This window comes from Rhincodon typus, chromosome 16, assembly GCF_021869965.1.
Source record: "Rhincodon typus isolate 14 chromosome 16, sRhiTyp1.1, whole genome shotgun sequence".
NCBI classification, from domain to species: domain Eukaryota; kingdom Metazoa; phylum Chordata; class Chondrichthyes; order Orectolobiformes; family Rhincodontidae; genus Rhincodon; species Rhincodon typus.
The window spans coordinates 28,898,050-28,918,034 of NC_063347.1; the positions used below are offsets into that span (position 1 = coordinate 28,898,050).

At 38.5% G+C, this 19,985-nt stretch overlaps 2 protein-coding genes across 10 annotated transcripts in view; one reads left to right on the plus strand and one right to left on the minus strand.

Annotated features, from left to right (window-relative positions):
* The window catches only part of ccdc66 (coiled-coil domain containing 66), a 73,621-nt gene extending 69,602 nt beyond the window's left edge, over positions 1-4,019 (plus strand). For all 6 annotated transcript variants that reach the window (XM_048606785.1, XM_048606788.1, XM_048606790.1 and 3 more), the window contains 3 exons: positions 931-1,184; positions 1,628-1,755; positions 2,710-4,019. In XM_048606785.1, coding sequence (XP_048462742.1) covers positions 931-1,184; positions 1,628-1,755; positions 2,710-2,805 — 478 coding nt within the window. In that variant the 3' untranslated portion in view covers positions 2,806-4,019. The remainder of the gene's footprint in view (positions 1-930; positions 1,185-1,627; positions 1,756-2,709) is intronic.
* Positions 4,020-11,126: 7,107 nt separating this feature from the next.
* The window catches only part of tasora (transcription activation suppressor a), a 55,942-nt gene continuing 47,083 nt past the window's right edge, over positions 11,127-19,985 (minus strand). For 2 of the 4 annotated variants that reach the window (XM_048606791.1, XM_020536244.2), the window contains 7 exons: positions 18,466-19,493; positions 17,304-17,429; positions 16,072-16,231; positions 15,550-15,658; positions 13,970-14,148; positions 13,725-13,883; positions 11,127-12,604 (listed from right to left, as the gene is read on the minus strand). In XM_048606791.1, the coding sequence (XP_048462748.1) occupies positions 11,958-12,604; positions 13,725-13,883; positions 13,970-14,148; positions 15,550-15,658; positions 16,072-16,231; positions 17,304-17,429; positions 18,466-19,493 (2,408 nt within the window). In that variant the 3' untranslated portion in view covers positions 11,127-11,957. Of the gene's footprint in view, positions 12,605-13,713; positions 13,884-13,969; positions 14,149-15,549; positions 15,659-16,071; positions 16,232-17,303; positions 17,430-18,465; positions 19,494-19,985 lie in introns of all 4 variants that reach the window. The other 2 variants (XM_048606792.1, XM_048606793.1) reach the window with 2 other exon arrangements.

Consider the following 19,985-nt stretch of genomic DNA (forward strand, 5'->3'; position numbering starts at 1 on the left):
AGACCCTTTTCTGATGAAGGGTCTAGGCCCAAAACGTCAGCCTTTCTGCTCCTATGATGCTACTTGGCCTGCTGTGTTCATCCAGCCCTGCACCTTGTTGTCCCCTTTTTGCTTGCTGCAGCCTTTGACACAGTTGACCACACCGTCCTTCTCCAGTGGTTCTCCATATTGTCCAGCTGTCTAGGAATACACTTCCCTAGTTGCATCTTATCTCTGTTGTCATAGCCAGAGAATCACCTGCAGTGGCTTCTCTTTCCACTCATGCAGTGTTACCTTTATTTTTCGCTCCTTTCTATATCTCATCTAACAGCAGTTCTTTTGTGACTTCACCTGATAACACATTTGCTTCCACATATAGATTGACTGTATCCAGTTTGATCTTTCATCCACCTTTCTCAACCCCTGCATTATCTTTAAATTGCCAGACGAGTTTACAAATATATAATACAGGATGAGTAGAAAATGTCCTCCAATTAAAAAGATTGAAGCTTTTCAGGCAAATGAACCCATTTGCATTAATTGGTTACTTACAATTTACTTAAAGTTTTGGGGGACGTAATTTAAATATTTGTAGGGAATATCAGGCGAGGTCTTAGGAGCTAACAAACTTGATAAACACAACTACTAGGATAATAACATTAGACTAACCTCTTTGTTTCAGTCAAGATATTTTTGTGTTTTATGCCAAGTTAATTGTTTCACTTTCCTAAATACTGCATGATTCTATCTACAAGATGCTTATGAAATATATGAAGGAAATTAACTGTATTGGATTAAGATGATGGTAGTGCATTTTCTTAAGAAATTTAAATCCTATCTAAACAAATACTATTTTTGAAACAGAATTCTAAAAAGTACCAGAATGAAAACAATTTTGCCAGCATAATGCAATGAGAAATGGAGGTTTAATGGAAGACTTTTTTTCTGTAGGTGTATATCTCCACCTGTTCCTGCACTGAGGAACAAACCTCTCCAAATGGAGCAGAAGGAGCTCCATTCAATTCCAAATGTGAATGAAGGCGAATGGTGCCAAAGGGCTGTATTTGCTAACGAATCAGATAATGACAGACCACCATCATCAAACTTTGTTCCTTATGTGCGCACAGATGAGGTGTACCATTTGGATCCCGATGCACCACTGTCAAGGCCTTCAACAAATGACCCACAATACAAACATTTTAATGGTATTTATGCAGCTTTGCTTTTCACTTAGGCGCTCATTTAAAATGTGGTAAACATTATACTTCTGGGCACAGTTTGGCACGGATACCTACGAGGCCTGTGGCTTCTGTTTCTCAATTTGTTTCATTCTTAAAACTGCTGTGGTTTGAAGTCTTTCTCTTGGCTTAATGTCCTAAAATAATAATCTTTTAGCAGATCTCTTAAAATATTCTGCTATAACTTGTAATAAATTCTGGATCTCAGAAGAAGTAATGTTTAACAACCCATGCATTGCTATTGCATCTTTTCTATTTTAAAGCATACATAAATTGGAAGGTGTTTTGTGGGTTCATATTTATGGAGGAATGCATGTGAATCATCCTTATGATAGATGTGGATCTAGGAAGCTGTGTGAGTCCTGTTTTGACAAATATACCCAAGTTTTCCATTTCGTCATTTGTTTCAGTTACAGATTACTTCCAGCATCAAAACTATAGCTCAGACCGTTCAAGAGATCCTCTCCTGAACCCTGATTTGGTGAGGAACAGGGAACGACAGCAAGCTATTCTCAAAGGTCTTTCTGAGCTTCGCCAGGTAAGACTTATTATAAAAATTGATACTGATACACTATATAAATTTTAAAAATTGTATCTAATAACTTTCCACTTTAAGCAGTCCTGTTGCTTCTTGCAAACTGCTGATTCATTGCTTCCTGCCAAACCAAGTATGTGGTGTGATTCAGCACATTAGCTTGGTTTCTGCCGTGAACCAAAGTTGTGGTTTCCCAGTCATATCAGCTTTTGTACTACCACTTGACATAGACTAATGTCTTCCTATCTCCACCTTCCACAAATTGTAGCTCTCTCACATCCCTGGCAGAGAGTGCAATTTTGGACAGATCTGAAGTCACCATATAATAAGGCAGTTTCATAAAATAAAATGGCCTAGATTGGAAGTCACCTTGTGAAATCATAAAATAATGCTAAACTGGAAGTTCTTTTGAATATGTGCTTCTGGTATGTTTTTGAACTAAAAGGTACTGTTTCATGATTCTTTTGATTTAATGTCATTTGTGATGCACAAGGAGTACTGAACAAAAAACAATACAACATTCAATAACAGGCAATTAGAGATTAAACCAAAATGCTAGTAAAACATAAAACTTGACTCTTTTTGGAAAAATTGTTGAAAATATCAGATATTTCTGGCCGGGATCTATGTTGGTTGAATGTGTCCAACAATGAGTGACTGCCTTGATCGAGAAGGCAAGTGAGTCAGATAATTGAATGCATATGGTACTAATTATAAATATAATCTGCAAGTGAAGTAATAGGCTTTAATAGGTACAGTTTCTGTAGATGCAATTTTGACAGCAGTTATGCTGAATTAAGAATGATAGTGATCTGTAGATGCTACATTTTTTTGGTTTGGAAATCAAGTACCAGTGCAAATATGAACAGGTACAAGCATTACCATGAAGAGTGTGCATTTTAAAATACTAATATTCAGAAACCACAATTGCCTGAAATCAATTTTGTTTGTTTATAGGGCCTAATGCAGAAACAAAAGGAATTGGAAACTGGCCTAACATCCAGTCCTGCACATGAAGATGAACAATATTTAGCGACATCTCAAAACGTGTGATCACTTTGAAGCACTTCTTTCTCTTGCCATCCACCCACCCAACCCAAATCTGGAAAATGTTAAGCTCAGGTTAATCAAGTTTATGTTTATGCGTGATAGCACTAGGCAGTGGTAGCATTTTGGAAATTATTGTTGGCTATGTTTTTTTTCTGTTTTGTTTTAGTGTTATCTACAAAGTTTAAATATCAACATGGAAAAGATGCATCCATGGCCAGGTGATGCTTAGTTGTACACAAAGAAAAGCATCTTATTAAACACCTCAGATGTTTCAAAGTATTCCACATACAATCATTTGCTTGCGTTGACCTTTAGCCAGTACCTACAGGCCAAACAGATTAGCCACTGTCTCACAACACATCATTTATTGATTCAAATGACAGGTTGCTTTGCAATTTGATGGCATTTGAAAATGATGTAGCTTCCAGGTTTCCTTGGGCTATGTTTTTCCGATTTTGAGAGAAGTGGTGAGAGGTGCTGAAGGGAATTACTAGTTACTCCCAAATATGTTACTTTTGTTGCCAGCACTGCTTGCATCCTGACAGGGTTGCATTTATTGCCCAATCTTTATTGCCCCAAAATTATGCAGATTGCTTTCATGAACTGATGGTGATTTTGTCATCATGATCCATTATTAGCTTTGTACTAGGGGTAAAGAGCCTATGAAAGTACATTAGCAAAGAAAATTTCAGTCTGTCAAAATTCTGTTTTTCTTCAAGTTGACTCCTAAATTTAAGGCATGACAAATGTTTGCATTTGTGTGAGAAGATAGCAAAATCAAACAGGATCAGATTCCCCTGCTTTCTAGTAGCTAATTATACTTAGTAAAGTTCAGGAGCAAAATGCTGAGAAATCCTTTCCATTAGGTTTAGGCAGTGTTGTTTGGCACGAAAAGACTGCAAGAGCTCGGAGAACATAAAAATGGTAGAGATAAGAGTGTGGAGCTGGAGGCTCCACACTGTGTTAGCTCTGACTCCAGCATCGGTAGTTCTCACTATCTCTGATTAAAAATGGCAGATATATGTTTCACAAACAAAGCATCAAGTTTTTAAGGCACACCATCAAATTTGTGTTAGCAATCAATTTTATAAGATTATATTTAAAGGAGACTTCAATATTGTGCGATTCAGTTACAAATTTTATTTATGTAAAAGCACTGTTTTCATGTTCAACAAACCAAAGTGAAATAAATTCTGCTAATTATCTTTAGAATGAAAGGGATTGCAACAGTGATTCTTTAACCTTTATAATAATTCATTTATTTGTTTAATGCTCTGCTTCTCTGGAGAGTTTTTTTATTCCTTCTGCTTTTGTGCTTGAGATCTCAAGTGTCACTCCATAATACAGATCAGTTCTCTGAATTAGGAGTTAAAGCTGTAGTGCATCTTAAATCAAGTTCTCACTCCAATGTAATGTATTTGCATGATGCTTGAAATTCCAATAGATTAATGCATTTATTAGGGGGAAATTTAGCCCAAAAAAGATTAAATTTATGCTATATACAATAAGGATGTTAATAATTTAGACCATAAAGAATTTATGTATCTTGTAGGACATGCAAATGTGCCACAGAGCCTGTTAATCCTAAATTGGTTGTCCGCGTAATTCTTTGCATAGATGATTACCTACAGATGTTGTCCGGTTGCAGAATTGCATCTAATATTGAGATTTGCAAGTGTAGCCTGGGAGTTTATGAATAGCCAAAGATATGCTGTTTAATGCAATCTGCCAGTCTTTAGGACATATACACACGTTGTATCACACACATTCATACACCCCGATACTCAGTTTGGTGGGCAGAATATGTTTTTGGCTTGATGGCAGCATCCCATTGTCTTATTGTGTGAAGAGGCTGTGTACACTTCTGTACTGGATGCTACACATGAATACACAGTGCCCTATTCTTCTCACACAATACATTTCAAGAAAATGCACCAGTTTCAACTCATCAGAATGTGTGACAGCTATTCGCTGATTCATTTCTCGGGGCAATGCCTTCACCAGTCTAAACGTTAAAGCTTGGCAATTAACTGGTACATTCACCAAGTCAACACCTCCACTGAACATATCACTTGCCAACCAGTCATCATTCTCCTCTCAGGATAAATGTTACAATGCAGACATGACAACGGATGAATGGACACTGCGCAACAGTCGCCAGACAGGAATGCTCCCTCCCAGTGGGGGAACACTTCAACGGTCAAGGACATTCGGCCTTGCATCTTTGTTAAACGTCCTGCAAGGGATACACAACAATGCAGAGTTGCTGAGCAGAGGCTGATAGCCAAGTTTCGTACCAGTGAGGACGGCCTTAACCAGGATCTTGGGTTCATGTTGCATTACAGGTGACCCCACCAGACTAAACCCGGGAGCGTTTAAACTAGTTTGGCAGAGGGATGGGGACCGGAGCTACGGATCAGAGGATGGGGTAGCTAGCGTATAGGCAAATACAGCATGCAGAGAGTCTGTGAGGAAGGACAGACTGTTGATAGGACAAAGTTGCAGTCAGTGTGATGGGTTGAAGTGTGTCTATTTTAACACAAGAAGTGTCAGGAATAAGGGTGATGAACTTAGAACATGGATCAGTACTTAGAGTTACGATGTTGTGGCCATTATGGAGACTTGGATGTCACAGGGGCAGGAATGGTTGTTGGATGTTCTGGGGTTTGGATGTTGCAAAGGAAATAGGGAGGGAGGTAAAAGGTGGGGAAGTGACATTGTTAATCAGGGACAGTATCACAACTGCAGAGAGGGAGGTCGTCGAGGAGGCTTTGTCTACTGAGTCAGTATGGGTGGAAGTCAGAAACCAGAAAGGAGCAGTCACTTTATTGGGAGTTTTCAATAGACCCCCCAAAAGCAACAGAGACACTGAGGAACAGATTGAGAGACAGATTTTGGAAAGGTGCAGAAGTAATAGGGTTGTTGTCATGGGTGACTTCAACTTCTGTAATATCGACTAGAACCTCGTAAGTGCAAATAGTTTAGAGAGAGCGGACTTTGTCAGGTGTGTGCCAGGAACAATTTCTGACTCAACGTGTAGATAGGTCGACTAGAGGGGACGCCTTTTTGGATTTGGTGCTTGGCAATGAACCAGGCCAGGTGTCAGATCTCTCGGTGAGAGGGCATTTCGGTGTTAGTGATCGCAAATCCCTGACCTTTACTATAGTCATGAAGAGGGATAGGGATAGGAGCAGACGGTATGGGAAAGTATTTAATTGGGGAAGGGGGAATTACAATGCTATTAGGCAGGAACTGCAGAGCATAAGTTGGGAACAGATGTTTTCAGGGAAATGCACAACAGAAATGTGGAGGTTCTTGAGGGGAGCACTTGCTATGAGTTCTGGATGGGTTTGGCGCACTGAAGCAAGCAAGGAAGGATGGTAAGGCGAAGGAACCTTGGATGACAAGACATGGAACATCAAGAGGAAGAAAGAAGCTTACTTAAGGTTGAGGAAGCAAGGATCGGACAGGGCTCCAGAGGGCTACAAGGTAGCCATGAAGGAACTGCAGAATGGATTTAGAAGAGTTAGAAGGGGGTATGAAAAAGCCTTGCCAGGTAGGATTAAGGAAAACCCCAAGGCGTTCTATACTTATGTGAAGAAAAAGAGGATGGCCAGAGTAAGGGTAGGGCCAATCAGGGATAGTGGAGGGAACTTGTGCCTGGAGTCGGAGGAGGTAGAGGAAGTCCTTAATGAATACTTTGCTTCAGTATTCACCAGTGAGAGGGACCTTGTGCTTTGTGATGACAGTGTAAAACGGGCTGATATTGCTCAAACAGGTTGATGTTAGGAAGGAGGATGTGCTAGAAATTTTGAAAAACAAGAGGATAGATAAGTCCCCTGGGCCAGACAGTGTCTATACCCAAGGTTTCTACAGAAAGCGAGGGAAGAGATTGCTGCACCTTTGGCAATGATCTTTGCGTCCTTACTCTCCACTGTAGTAGTACCAGATGACTCGAGGGTGGCAGATGTTATTCCTTTGTTCAAGAAAATGAATAGGGATAATTCTGGGAATTACAGACCATTCAGTCTTACTTCTGTGGTGGACAAATTATTGAGGATAATGATGATTCTGAAAGGTAGTATTTATGATTATTTGGAAAAGCATAGTTTGATTAGAAATAGTCAGCGTGGCTTGTGAGGGGCAGATCATGCCTCACAAGCCGTACTGAATTATTTGAGGATGTGACAAAACACATTGATGAAGGTAGAGCAGTGGATGTGGTGTTTATGGATTTTAGCAAAGCATTTGATAAGGTTTCCCATGGTAGGCTCATTCAGAAAATAAGGAGGCATGAGTTTCAGGAAAATTTGGCTGCCTGGATACAGAATTGGCTGTCCAATAGAAGACAGAAGGTGGTAGCAGATGGAAAGTATTAATCTGGATTTTGGTGGCCAGTGGTGTTCCGCAGGAATCCGTTCTGGGACCTCTGCTCTTTGGGATCTTTATAACTGACTTGGATGAGGAAGTGGAAGGGTGGGTTAGTAAGTTTGCCGAAGACACAGGTTGGTGGAGTTGTGGATAGTATGGAGGATTGTTGTAGGTCGCAACGGGACATTGACAGGATGCAGAGCTGGGCAAAGAAGTGGCAGATGGAATTCAACCCAGAAAAGTGAAGTGATTCATTTTGGAAGGTTGAAGTTGAATGCAGGATACAGGGTTAATGGCAGGATTCTTACCAGTGTGGAGGAACAGAAGGAGATTGGGGTCCATGTCCATAGATCCCTTAAAGTTGCTACCCAAGTTGATTGGGTTGCTAAGGTGTATGGTGTATTGGCTTTCATTGGCGGGGGAATTGAGTTTAAGAACCGCGAGATTATGCTGCAGCTCTATAAAACCCTGGTTAGACCACATTTGGAATATTGCGTTCACTTCTGGTTGCCTCATTATAGGAAGGATGTGGAAGCTTTAGAGAGGGTACAGAGGAGATTTACCAGGATGCTGCCTGGACTGGAGGGCAGGTCTTATGAGGAAAGGTTGAGGGAGCTAGGGTTTTTTTCATTGGAGCGAAGAAGGATGAGAGGTGACTTGATAAGAGGTGTACAAGATGATGCAAGGCATAGATAGAGTGGATACCCAGAAACTTTCTCCCAGTGTGGAAATGACTATCATGAGGGGGGCATAATTTTAAGGTGATTGGAGGAAAGGAAGGGGAGATGTCGGAGGTAGGTTCTTTACCACCCACTGCTGGCAGTGCATTCCATGTACCCACCACTCTGTGTACAGTCAGATACGTTAGGGACATTTAAGCAACTCTTGGATAGGCACATGGATGATAGTCAAATGAAGGGTATGCAGATTAGTTTGATCTTAGAGTAGGCTAATAGGTCAGCACAACATAGTGTGCCAAAGGGCCTGTACTGTTCTATGTTCTAAATACATTCTCACACAAGCATGCATACACTACACCTCCCCCCCCACCCCCAACACACTCTCTTATACTCCCTCCTTCACGCACATGTGTATCTATGGGGTGAACTTCAGTTTGCAGATACATTTTATTATGTTCAAAAGGAACACAATTTAGACAGTCAATAGGTGTTTTATGAATTCCTTCTTCAGAAGGACCACTCTGACTCCAAACTAAAACACAAACCGATTCCAAACAAGGTCTCACACCCTATCATGCATTGTCTGACTTAAAACGTCACCTCTTTTCACTGATGAAACCTTTAATTCTCTCAGGACCATGACTTAAAAGGAATTTGGGGATTTACGTACACATATTAATCAATTAAAACCTTCTAACTGATTAAAGATTTAACAGCATCTTAGGTTTGTTTACTACATCCTCATGAATGGTGTGAACCTTTGATCTTTTACTTATAAAGTCTGTCAGATACTACCTCGCCCCCCCCACCCCCGCCCTTCACCTGAAGGAGGACTGAGGCTCTGAAAGCTTGTGTTTTCAAATAAACCTGTTGGGACTAATAACATGGTGTTATGTGATTTCTGACTTTGTCCACCCCAGTCCAGCACCGGCACCTCCACATCATGTCCCCTTAAATTAGTATTCTTACAAATTGTCCTAAGGACCAGGTGAAATTTTATTTTGGATGTGTAGAGTTTGAATATTGCTGGAAAAAGACAGAAATCATTGAAAACGCAGTGTGTGCTTATCCAAATTACCTGAAGGCATCGAGATAGAATCTTGCCTAAGTAGTGTAGACTGAATCAAAATTACAAAGAACACTTGTTTTTCTGTCCTCCTTTCCTTCTGTTGGTTGAATACCAGTCCAAATTATAGACACTTAACTTCTCAAGCCTATACGACCATTCGATGATACATGCTGATTGGTAACTTAACTCTAATGTTATTAGGTGAGGGGTGTAGGAAAAGGTTAGATATACGATAGACAGTTGGGTGGTGGGTGGCCGAGAGTCTTCAAGGATGACTCAGGTCAAAGAAGTCTCCTGATCACCTGCCACTCTAACAGTGATAAGCCAGTAGTTTTGATGGTACTTCACTTTTTCCATGAAAAAACATGCAGAGACTATGAGACTGCAGCACTGTCCTTCACTCGGCTGAGCTCGTTCTCACTTCGAGGAGAATTTGTTCAAACTCATCTTATTTTCTCCAAGTTAAAGGTGTTGCCATGGCTACCTACCTATGTCTGTCTCTTTGTGGGATATGTGGAACATTACTTGTTCCAGTCCTACTCAGGAACCCACCCAGAACTTTTTTTTTTCTACAATATGTCAACGATGTCATCAGTGCTGCGGTCCTCATCCAGAATTGGAAAAATTCATCATTCATCAGTTTTGGTTCCAATTTTCATCCTTCTCTCACATTCACCTGGTTCTTCCCTTTCTTGATTTCTGTTCATTTGTGGGGATACTGTCCAGCAACTCCCCTAGTGACCTCAACTATACCTCTCACTCCCTGCTTCCTACAAAGGTTTTATTCCGTTCTTGTGTTGAGGTGTCAAACTATATTGTCCCCTCCCCTATGTGATCAATCTTATCAGACTGTCCCCTTCATGACACTATGATCCTCCATCACTTCTAATACTTCTTCACTCCCCCCATCAACTTTTCATGCAATTGCCATTCACCTCCTCCAGGGCCCTAAACACAGCTTCCCAGTGAAGCAGCATTTCACTTTTGCTTCTTTTCAGTCGAGGCTACTGCATTGGCCATTCACAATGTGTTCACCTTTTACAGTGGTGGGGCTAAATACAGATTGGGTGACTATTTGTAGAATATCTCTGTTCTGGCCATAGGAATGACTCCAGCCTCCCAATTGTTTACCATTTCAAAAACCATCCTCTGTCATGCTAATATTTCTGTCCTGGACCTAAACAAGCACAACAGAAGTTCGAAGAACACCACCACATTTCTGCTTATGCATTTTACAGCATTGAGTCTCAATACTGAATTCAATAATGTCAGAAACTGACTATATCACGTCTATTCTTACCCACTCCACCCTCACAGAAATTTCTACATGTCCTACAAAAAGGCAGGTATGTCCTAGCTTTATGCATTTTTTTCCCCCTGGAACTCCCTCCCTAAATGGCACTGATTGCATGTGCTGTAGGTAGACACAGTGCTTCAAGGCATCACTCATCACCACTTTCTCAAGGGCAACAAACGCTGGCCTAGCCAATTTCCACAATCCACGAGTGAATTAAAAAAAAAGTACTCAAAAGCATTTTGAGGAATTGAGTGGAATTTGAGGAATTGAGTGGAATTTAAGGAATTGTTCAGTGTGAGAACAAGCCAGAAGATGGTGGTAATGGATGGGATTATATGGGCTTCCGGAAAAAGCCAAAAGCTCTAACTGTGCTGCTGGAGTTTGGGCCTGCATGGGAAAAAGGAGACCAAAGTATGTTAGTCACCAGAGATTAATTGTAGGACTTTACGGGAGCTCCCCGGAAGTATACAGCCCACAGATCTTCAACTGCCAGATCAATTGTAGAATTGAGTTGTTTTTCAATAATTAAAGTTTTAGCTTTATTAAGCAGTTGAGGAATTAAAATAACACTAAAAGTATAGCCCATCTCAAAGTAAGGCAGTGGTTTTATGGCTGTTTTTGACAATTCAGTCAAATCCAAAATGCTATCTCAGCAAAATCTGGATGAGACTATCACTTTGTTAAGGGAACAGGTCATCATCTACACAGCATTCAATTACTTTGCCAAAAATCATAAAAAACATTGAAGACCAAGAAAGCAAAATTGCTCAGACTAATTTGACAGGTCTAATTTTTAATATACAACAGTATAAGAAAAACAGTTTTAATCATATATATATATATATATATATATATATCTATATATATATTTATATATTTACACACATACACAAATATCCTCAAGTAATTTGTATGCAAGTGTTTTGTTTAATGCTCAATTGAACGTGGCAAAATAGGCTCTACACTTGAAAATGAGGTATATGAATATGTTTAGTTAACACGCAGTCCAGTGTCTGCTGTAAGGCCATTAAATAAAACATCATTACCAAACAGCAACCACACAACTTGAATTTAAAAAAAAAATGGTTCATGAAACATTTGTACAAAATAAATTAAATGTATCAAATATTTAACTGCAAGTCAGAAGAATTTTGTGGCATTTTTCTGAAAAATTAAAAATATTTTTTAAACCAAAAAAGATCAATTTAGATACATAGATCAGGCTGGTAATATGTAATGGATCAAACAGCCAATAACCATTATACTTAAGTTTACACACAAACTGATCACCCATCAATGTAACATGCTTCAAAGAAGTTCTTACAGTACAGATGTACTAAAGTTTCCAGATCTTGATAATTCTGACTGCCAGATCTGAACTTTTTTGTCTTAAGGAGGAATATGATTGACATCTTATTCAAGAACAGAAATGTGGTTCAGGAATAAAAATGCTTGTTTCCAAGTAAAAGCAACTGTAGAACAAAAAGTCCTAAATCATTTTAAGTAGAAAACAGCAAGAAACTGTAGTTATTTAAACAGAAGACAAACAAACGTAATGGTTTCCATCTCAAACAGAGATCAATTAACCAACATATGCATTGTATGCCTCTGCCCTCGAAGAAGTCCTTTCAGCACCACAGCACAAGGACACTAGTGTCTAGAAACATGTATTATGTACAGTTGAAAAGTAAGTTCAATTTTCAAAAGTTCCCCACAAAAGACAGTTTGGAGTTGGAATTTAGTGATATCTCTGCTGATGTTGCTTCTGCTGTTGCTGCTGGTAAGACAAATTTGGTGCACCACCAGCATTCCAAGAATTTTTCCAGTTATTCTTATAAGGTAAGTTTTGATTGTACTCTGATGAAAAGTAACTGCTGCTGTCTTGACTGTTCTGGTTTAAAGGAGGCATGTACGATTGCCCAAATCCACTTGTTAGAAAACTCTGATGGGTAATTACATTAAAGTTCCTGTAATCTGACTCGACATTTGAATGCGAATAAAACGGAGTACTGTTATATGCAAATCCTTCTACTCTTTTGGAATCTTTATCTCCTTTGACCAATTGCAAAGTGGAAGTAGGAATATCGTTTGATGCCAGTTCAGAAGTGAGATCCACTGATGTCGTGATCTGAACATCACCTGATGCCTGCTGTGAAGACTCCTCCGAATGGATCAGCAAACCTTTTGTGCCCTGTACCTCAGTTTGTGAGCTTTTCACAATATTTACATCTTCAGATTTCTCACTACAGACTTCTATCTGTGGTGAATTATCTTCAGAGTCCAATGACATATCTTCCTCTTCATTGTTTCCTTCACTTCTTTCCAAGTTTTCTGTATCAATATTTCCAACTTCTGCCAACTCCAGTGAATTTGAAGAAAATGTACCTAGCCATTAGAAATTACTGATGAAAATACGGCAAATCATTCAGAACAAAATCTGAACTGAAAGAGTTCTTTAAAACAAAAGTACATTTATTGGAAATTTCAATTTTATTAGCATATGCAGATACCACTGGAACAAAGCAGCCAGATAGCAGGACAACTTCTTCAGACTTTTAGTAACAATGTACTATATCCATAGTGTGTGGAAGGATGCACTGTTGAGAACAAAGTAAATGGGACCCATTTCACAATGCCACATTACAGAAATTGTTGACTTGACTTTGCAGGGCCCTTATTTATGGATTGTGACCAATAGGGAAGAATCCATAAATCAACATCTGGCCTCTTCTGAACAGTCAAAACTGTTTGAGCAATCATGTTAATTGATTTAGTTCAGTTGCCCGATGAAGATCAGTGCGCCATAGCAATTTCTTTAATTAGAAAGCAAACAGCATTTAAACAAAAATAATTCTCTTGTTCTTTTTCTAGTTTAGATTAGTTTCTTAAACCAGTGGGGATGAGAATATTTCCAGACAATTTTTAAGTTTTAGCAGTTTCATTCAGTTTTGTTTTTGTAAATAATTGCTCTCCTTTAGAGATCATATGTAGTGTTCTGAAATTGACTTATCAAGAATATTGAATTAAGAAATAATTTTCTAAGCTTTCCTAATTTTATCAGTATGTGCAGGATCTGTCTTCCTTTTTTCCTCTATTTTAATTTAAACATTTGCTTTTGTAGCATGATCAAAACTGAACACGGTATTGTAAGGTGTGATTAACGTTGAACCTTTTAGCTCAATGAACTTCCATACAATTCACTGACAACAATGCTCTGCATTCCTGTGTCTTTCCAATGAAATTCATATTGAATTTAATGGCATTTATTGCCTCTCACGTTTCAGTGCGTAAATATGAAAATGCAGTGCACAACACTAATTTCACAACTACTGTAAATTCTTTTCCCGTGTGTTTATAATTTTACTTTGCCTTCAGCAAACTCAAGCAATTAAAATTTAGTTCATTCATACAGATTTGAAGCAATACAAGTCTGAGTATTAACTTAAGACTTCTTTCAACAATTCCCTGAAATATTAAAATAAATTTTCCAGTACATTTCACTTGCCTTGCAGGCCATCTTGAGATCCTAATCCTAACAGCTGTTTATCTTCCATGCTGGAACTATGGTAGCCAATAAGATTTTTGAAGTTCTTCACAAGATCATCAATACTGGCTACGACCACTCCACACTCTGAGTAATTGAAAAGAGGCTCCATATTTTTCTCTGAAAATATAACCCCAAAGTAGATTAATTTACAATTTATATGTACAGAAGGGAAAATGACATTGTAGCTGGAATTCAATACTTACCAGTCAGGAACACTGCATGTCTGTGTTGTATTGTCTGTGCTTGAAGTTTAACTAAACAGTCTAATTCAATAGTGTTTCGTGATCTGGAGTCACAATCATGGTAAGATAGAACTTCGACTAAATTACACTTCTGATACTTATTCAGCAGCGATAGAATATTGAAAGCTGCTGTATTTGTTCTGTAATAATGTGTAAACAAAAATAGTTCCATTAATTACAGTACACAGCAAACAGCTACTAAGTACCACTGTGGTTTGAACATCTGAATCAGTTCACACTAATAACAGAATCATGCAGATATTTATTCTGACAAAGATAATAAGACTTGTACAATTGAAGATCTTCAGTTCCAATGCTCTGTATATCCACAGGGAGAAAACAAAAGAAAAAATCCAGTCCCATTTAGTACTTGCTAATTTTTATTATTGTACCAATGATTCTGTGCCAATAAGTCTGATCTTAGAGGATAAAATGTCATATGCCATCTTTCCCAAATGGTACAATTACAAGTTAATTGTGGAAAGTTACAAGCTGTTTACAGTAAGATTTGTATGCAAATTTGTTTGGTTATAGGAACTATGAAACGGGAGTAGTAGTCCATTCACAGCCTTCACCACCCTCAGTGAAGAAAACCCCCTGAGCATCTTAGTCACACATGGCCTGCCCTTGTCCCCATCTGAGAGCAACATTCTTTCTGGACCCACCCTGTTGGGCTGTTTTCTACATTATATATTACAATATTCTTTTACTATTTGTCGAAGTATTTTAACATTAACAATGCCTTTTTAATTTTTCTGTTTCATTGTCTTTGAGGTTAGGAGGTAGTTGGCAGAGCATTTAAGACACCAGGGACTATGGGCTGGTAGGTTGTGTACACCTCTTAGGGGAGGGATTCAAGCCCCGCATCCAGAGGCTTATGCTGGTAAATCAGAGGTAACAGTCAAGGATTAAAGTAGGCAAGGTTAGGGAGAAGGAAAAAGGCAACAGAAATAAAATTTGAAAGAGATGTTTCAGATGTGTAGAAGGAAAGCAAAAACAAATCTGTATTGCTGTAGGTAAGAAGTGGCTACTTAACCCTCTGTGCTTTCAGCAAAAAGAATTTCCATCAGACATGACCAGAACAGTTTCCCTCATAATTTAGACTTTATTGAGAATCTGCAGTATTCCCCAATGAGCCTCTCGAACATTCAAACATCCAATGCAAAATTGAACAAATACTCTGGGGGAAACCCTGACTACTTACATTTCAAAAGCGAATTCCTGATAAAGACCAAGAAAGAGTGCTACACTGTTTGAAGTCTAAGGAAGGCCATGAAGGATTAGCAGTCTTAAGAGGGTTTCTTGTTCAAATAGCAAATGGAAGTGGGGAGGAAACAGCTCACACAAGAGCATAGATGGGTCTGTATCCATAAGAGTTCATGTAGAAAATGTTCACAATTTTCAATAGTATACATTACCTATATATTATTGAGATCTATGTACCAAAGGTCAACTTTGATCAATAATCAACTATGGTATCTGTAATAGATTATTATTGATTTGTTACTATTCACCAATATGAAATGAGACAACACACTAACCTTGCCAGCTCCTTCAACTTTTTGTGCATTTTGCAGTGAACTTTCCAGACCCACTTACTATCAGGAGTACTCAAATCTTTAAGAAAGTCCAGGAATATCTGAAGTTTTTCTGGAAAAATTGTTTTATATTGTTCAACAACAAGTACAATAACACTTCTGCTAAACAAACATAATACCGTATTTGGAACTTTAACAGATCATCATGTTAAACTGTCAGGCCAGATCCTAATAAGCAGTGACAGGATTCCAATTCTCAAGACATGTTATCTGAGATACAAAATTGGGGATGGCTGCTAAAGAGAGTGATGGAGAGAAGGAATGAATCGCATCCTTCATTTTAAAACTTAAAAATACAAGTATTAACCAGACAGACCCATTCACAATTCTTTATTTTCTAATTTAAAACTAAAAGATTATCTAAACTCTCAATCCTGTTTAACATAATATGGCAGTGACTAAAACTGTCACTAAACAGTGAGCAAAACTGTCACTAAACAGTGAGCTGTTTGCAGGCTAACTTACCAACAGTAACACACTCTGGATTTAGGACTGTTTCATCCGACACCATAAATCCACCAGATACAAACAGTTCATTGTAGGTGTGATTCTGTACATCATCCAAGCTATCCACTCCGGCAAAACTGACACGGGATAACTTCTTCAAAGATATCAAAGATGGCACCTGCAATTAAATAAAACCTTTCAATAAACATACTTCTCAGCAGCAAGTACAAACACCTCCATATTCACACAAACCCAAAAGCAAATCTGAAATACCTTAGTCATAATGCAAATGCTGCATAAGTCAGCTTATATTGTCAGTAAGGCAAAGTAGATGAGTGTCACCGCAAGTTTCAACTTGGTTAAATCAGGCTAAGCTTTCTCTTTAGGCTAACATTGCACCAATATAGTACTTCTTCAATGCTAAACTCTGCTTGAGGGTTTCCTAAATTTTGGGTCATGACTCCCAGGTTAGATTTTGGATGCAGCATGGAGCTCAGCTGTGAGACCTTTCAATGCTCACTTCTTTTATCGGTATTAAATCAACTCATCACTGAGGCTTGATCCTGCTGCTTTGGAAAGCCTGTGAAAAGTTGGATGGTCTCTGCCTGCTTTTTCATCAACTCACAGGTAGAGGGGGAGGAAAAGGTATTGAAAGAAACTGATATGAAGAGGGTAGGGTCGGTTGAAGGAAGTGAAATGAAGAAAGGTTAAAAAAGAGAGACCGGGCACTCCAAACTTCTTTCATCACCACTGTTCCACTTAAAGCCCCCTTTACAAAGAAATCATACCCCTACCTCTGGTATCCCCAAAACAAATGTTCACCTGTGATCAAATTAAGTTTGAAACGTTAAAATGTGTTCACACCAGAAAGGTATTTTGGAAGCACTTGACTCAAAAAACATGCTCAAAATAACACACCACTGTCAGACTACATTCAAGTGTATTCTGGCAATTTATTCCAATAAAGTCCAGGAAATTTGCTTCAAATTTTGTACTCATTTAAGCGAACAGATGGTTCATTTGCGTCAAAGTGAATAATACAAGCATGACATTACTTACAGACATGACAAAAGTAACTTCCTGCAATAAATTCAATACCTCAAAGCTGTAGGAAATTACTTTTTTAAAAAAAAAGTACATATTTGTGGAAATCTTCACATTTAACAGATGACAATTTATATTTTGTTGAACTTTAGCAGAGTAGAAAATACTCAATCGAATGTGAAGGAAGTTTTGAAGAATGTCTTCACCTTGTGAATGTGAGATGCAATGTCTTCATTTTGAATTATAATCAGTAATTTATCCATCGAACCATCCTTTTTTTTCAAAAACTCCTCTGGATGACATTCCTTATTACCCAATCCGGTCAAATATTCCTGCATGATTCAGAATTAATGAACTGTTTACAAACTGTATCACAATTTAGAACACTTTAAAACTGAAATTCCATTTAAAACAACTATTGAGAGCATATCCCTCCCACCCTTTTGTTTCATTTCCTTGGTCCATGCTAAATGTGCTTTTACATTAACACCAGGGTGTCTGTACTGGTCACAATGACAGGGGATACTGTTATTAAATTAGATGTCCCAAAACTGCTTACCAACCTATCTTAGTATCTATGATCCACATGTTTAAAAAGTGAATATTTGTAAAGTTCGTTATAACGTTATAATTTCCTTACTCCTACATACATAAAATATCACAAAAAACATGAATATCTCTGACAATACTGTTAGAGAAACAGAACAAGGACATTCCCAACTTTAAAACTGAGATGGAACATAGATGAAGAAACCTATTTCCCCTTCCATGTCACCATCATGACAGAGGTTCCTCAGTTTTCTTTCAACTTCAATACTAAATCCCCAAATGAGGACTTAATATTTGATAGCATTATAGTAGTTGCAACATTTTATAGACCCAACCCCTCCCAAACTGGTTCTCTCCAGGAAAGACTCTGCCAAACCTAGGATTGCACAGATGACTTGGACAAGACCAGTATTTTAAGGGGAAGGAAGTAATCTCTAATAATCAACAACATAGCAGGCCAGTGCATCTCAATATCGCAACAATGGAGTGAGATAGCATGCACTTATGTCAAATTGATACTGTGTAGCAATATAAATCAAGCATTTACAACCAATCCTTTCAACTTAAAGGGTTACGTGCTGGTATCATTTGAGTGATCTTGCCTATTACCCTTCCTCAGTTGTCATACCCCAAATTAAGCAGAGGTCAGATTAAGGCTCTATACTACTTTATGTACCCATGACAGAATTTGTTTCTTTTTCTTTCTGTGAAACACAGAATGATTTAACATTCAGTTACAGTTCAACATTCCTTCTGGCTTACTGAAAACACACAAGAACCGATTTCAGTTTGATTGACATTATGAGAGCGTCATTGTACCTTTATTTCTGCACAAACAGAAGTCTTCTCCACTTCATAAATGTAAAACTTCACTGTGTTCTTCTGAACATCCTTAATAATTTCAACTAAGCTGCAAAATACTTCAGGGTTTAATTGCTGAATTAAGTTAGTTAAACATGGTTGTGTTCCAGTAAGCCCCACAGTCCCACTGGGTTCTTGCGTTGAATGCACCATATCCTGTTGGTTCCCCAAGCTTGGGGTTTTCTCTGGTGACAATCTTTTGTCTTCCCCTACTGCAGCAATGTAATTGGAATCATCGACTGAGCTAGTGTGCCCAGAGGTTTGTGATTGCACTGCACTCTCAGACAGGGAGACACCAGTTTTTGGATCTTTTTCAGGCCCTTGAGTCTTTTCACAGGGAATCACTTCTTCATATACGGAGTTTTTACAGTGGACAGATTCTTCTGTTGTGCACACTGAAGTATTTAACTGAGAACCTGTGGATGGGAGTAGTTCTTGTATGACTCTTTTGCAGTTTACATTTTCTTTTTGCATTCTCTGAGCTAGCTCTGGGGAAGATGATGGAAGAAGATTCAACTTTGTACAAGATAAGTCAGAGCATGCATCAGCAATTACACTGTTCATCCTCTTGCGTAATTTATTTATATAACTTTGGACAGAAACTTGGTGTGACTGGACATTTGAATACCTGGATAGTGCTGGGACCTTTCGTGGAGCAAGAAATATTGGTTTTTTGTTGTCAGAACCATATCGGACCTTTTCTTTCTTAAGCAACTGTTTCATTTTATCTGAGAATTTACTGTACTCTGATAGAACAGCATTTTCAATTGCTGAAGCTGAGTCACCCTTCAGATCAAATGGATGCCCATTGGTCTCATAAGCTGCAAAATCCGGCTGGAAGTCCTTCAGAACATTGCTTGCTCCAGCGTCAGAATCGGAAGGCGACTGATGACTAATGTTCGACTGGCGATTTATGACACGTGGATCTTCAGGACATGAATCCTCTGGTGGTAAATAGAACAGTTGTTCAATCCGTGATTTCATATCTACAAACGAAGACAGCTATTATCGTACATTCTATAAACTAGACACACGAGGCGTTCTAGTAACGCTAACGCTTGACGTTATTCAACTAGTACGCCATTAGAGGAGACCACAATTTTAAAATCAACAGTCCAATGACTACACTGGAGTAGGAGACAGCATCTGCGCTGTTTCATGAGCAGTTCTAACTTAATGCCCTCAACATTCAAAAATCTCCCCACTTGCTGAAAAGCTTTGCTACAATGCAACTCCAGTAAATTTTAAAGAAGGTCCTAATTGCAAGCTGTATGACAATGTTTAATTATTGATAATCCAGTTACAGTCAAAACAGAAGCATTACCTTCATCTTATGACTCTTTTAAACAAACAAAAACAATGGAGTTTCATCATAAGATGCTGGAACACTAATTTTCATCAAATGAATACAGATTATATTAACCCTTACAATTTCTGTTCAGGAAGTTAACTACCTGAACAGAGCAAAGAAAAATTGT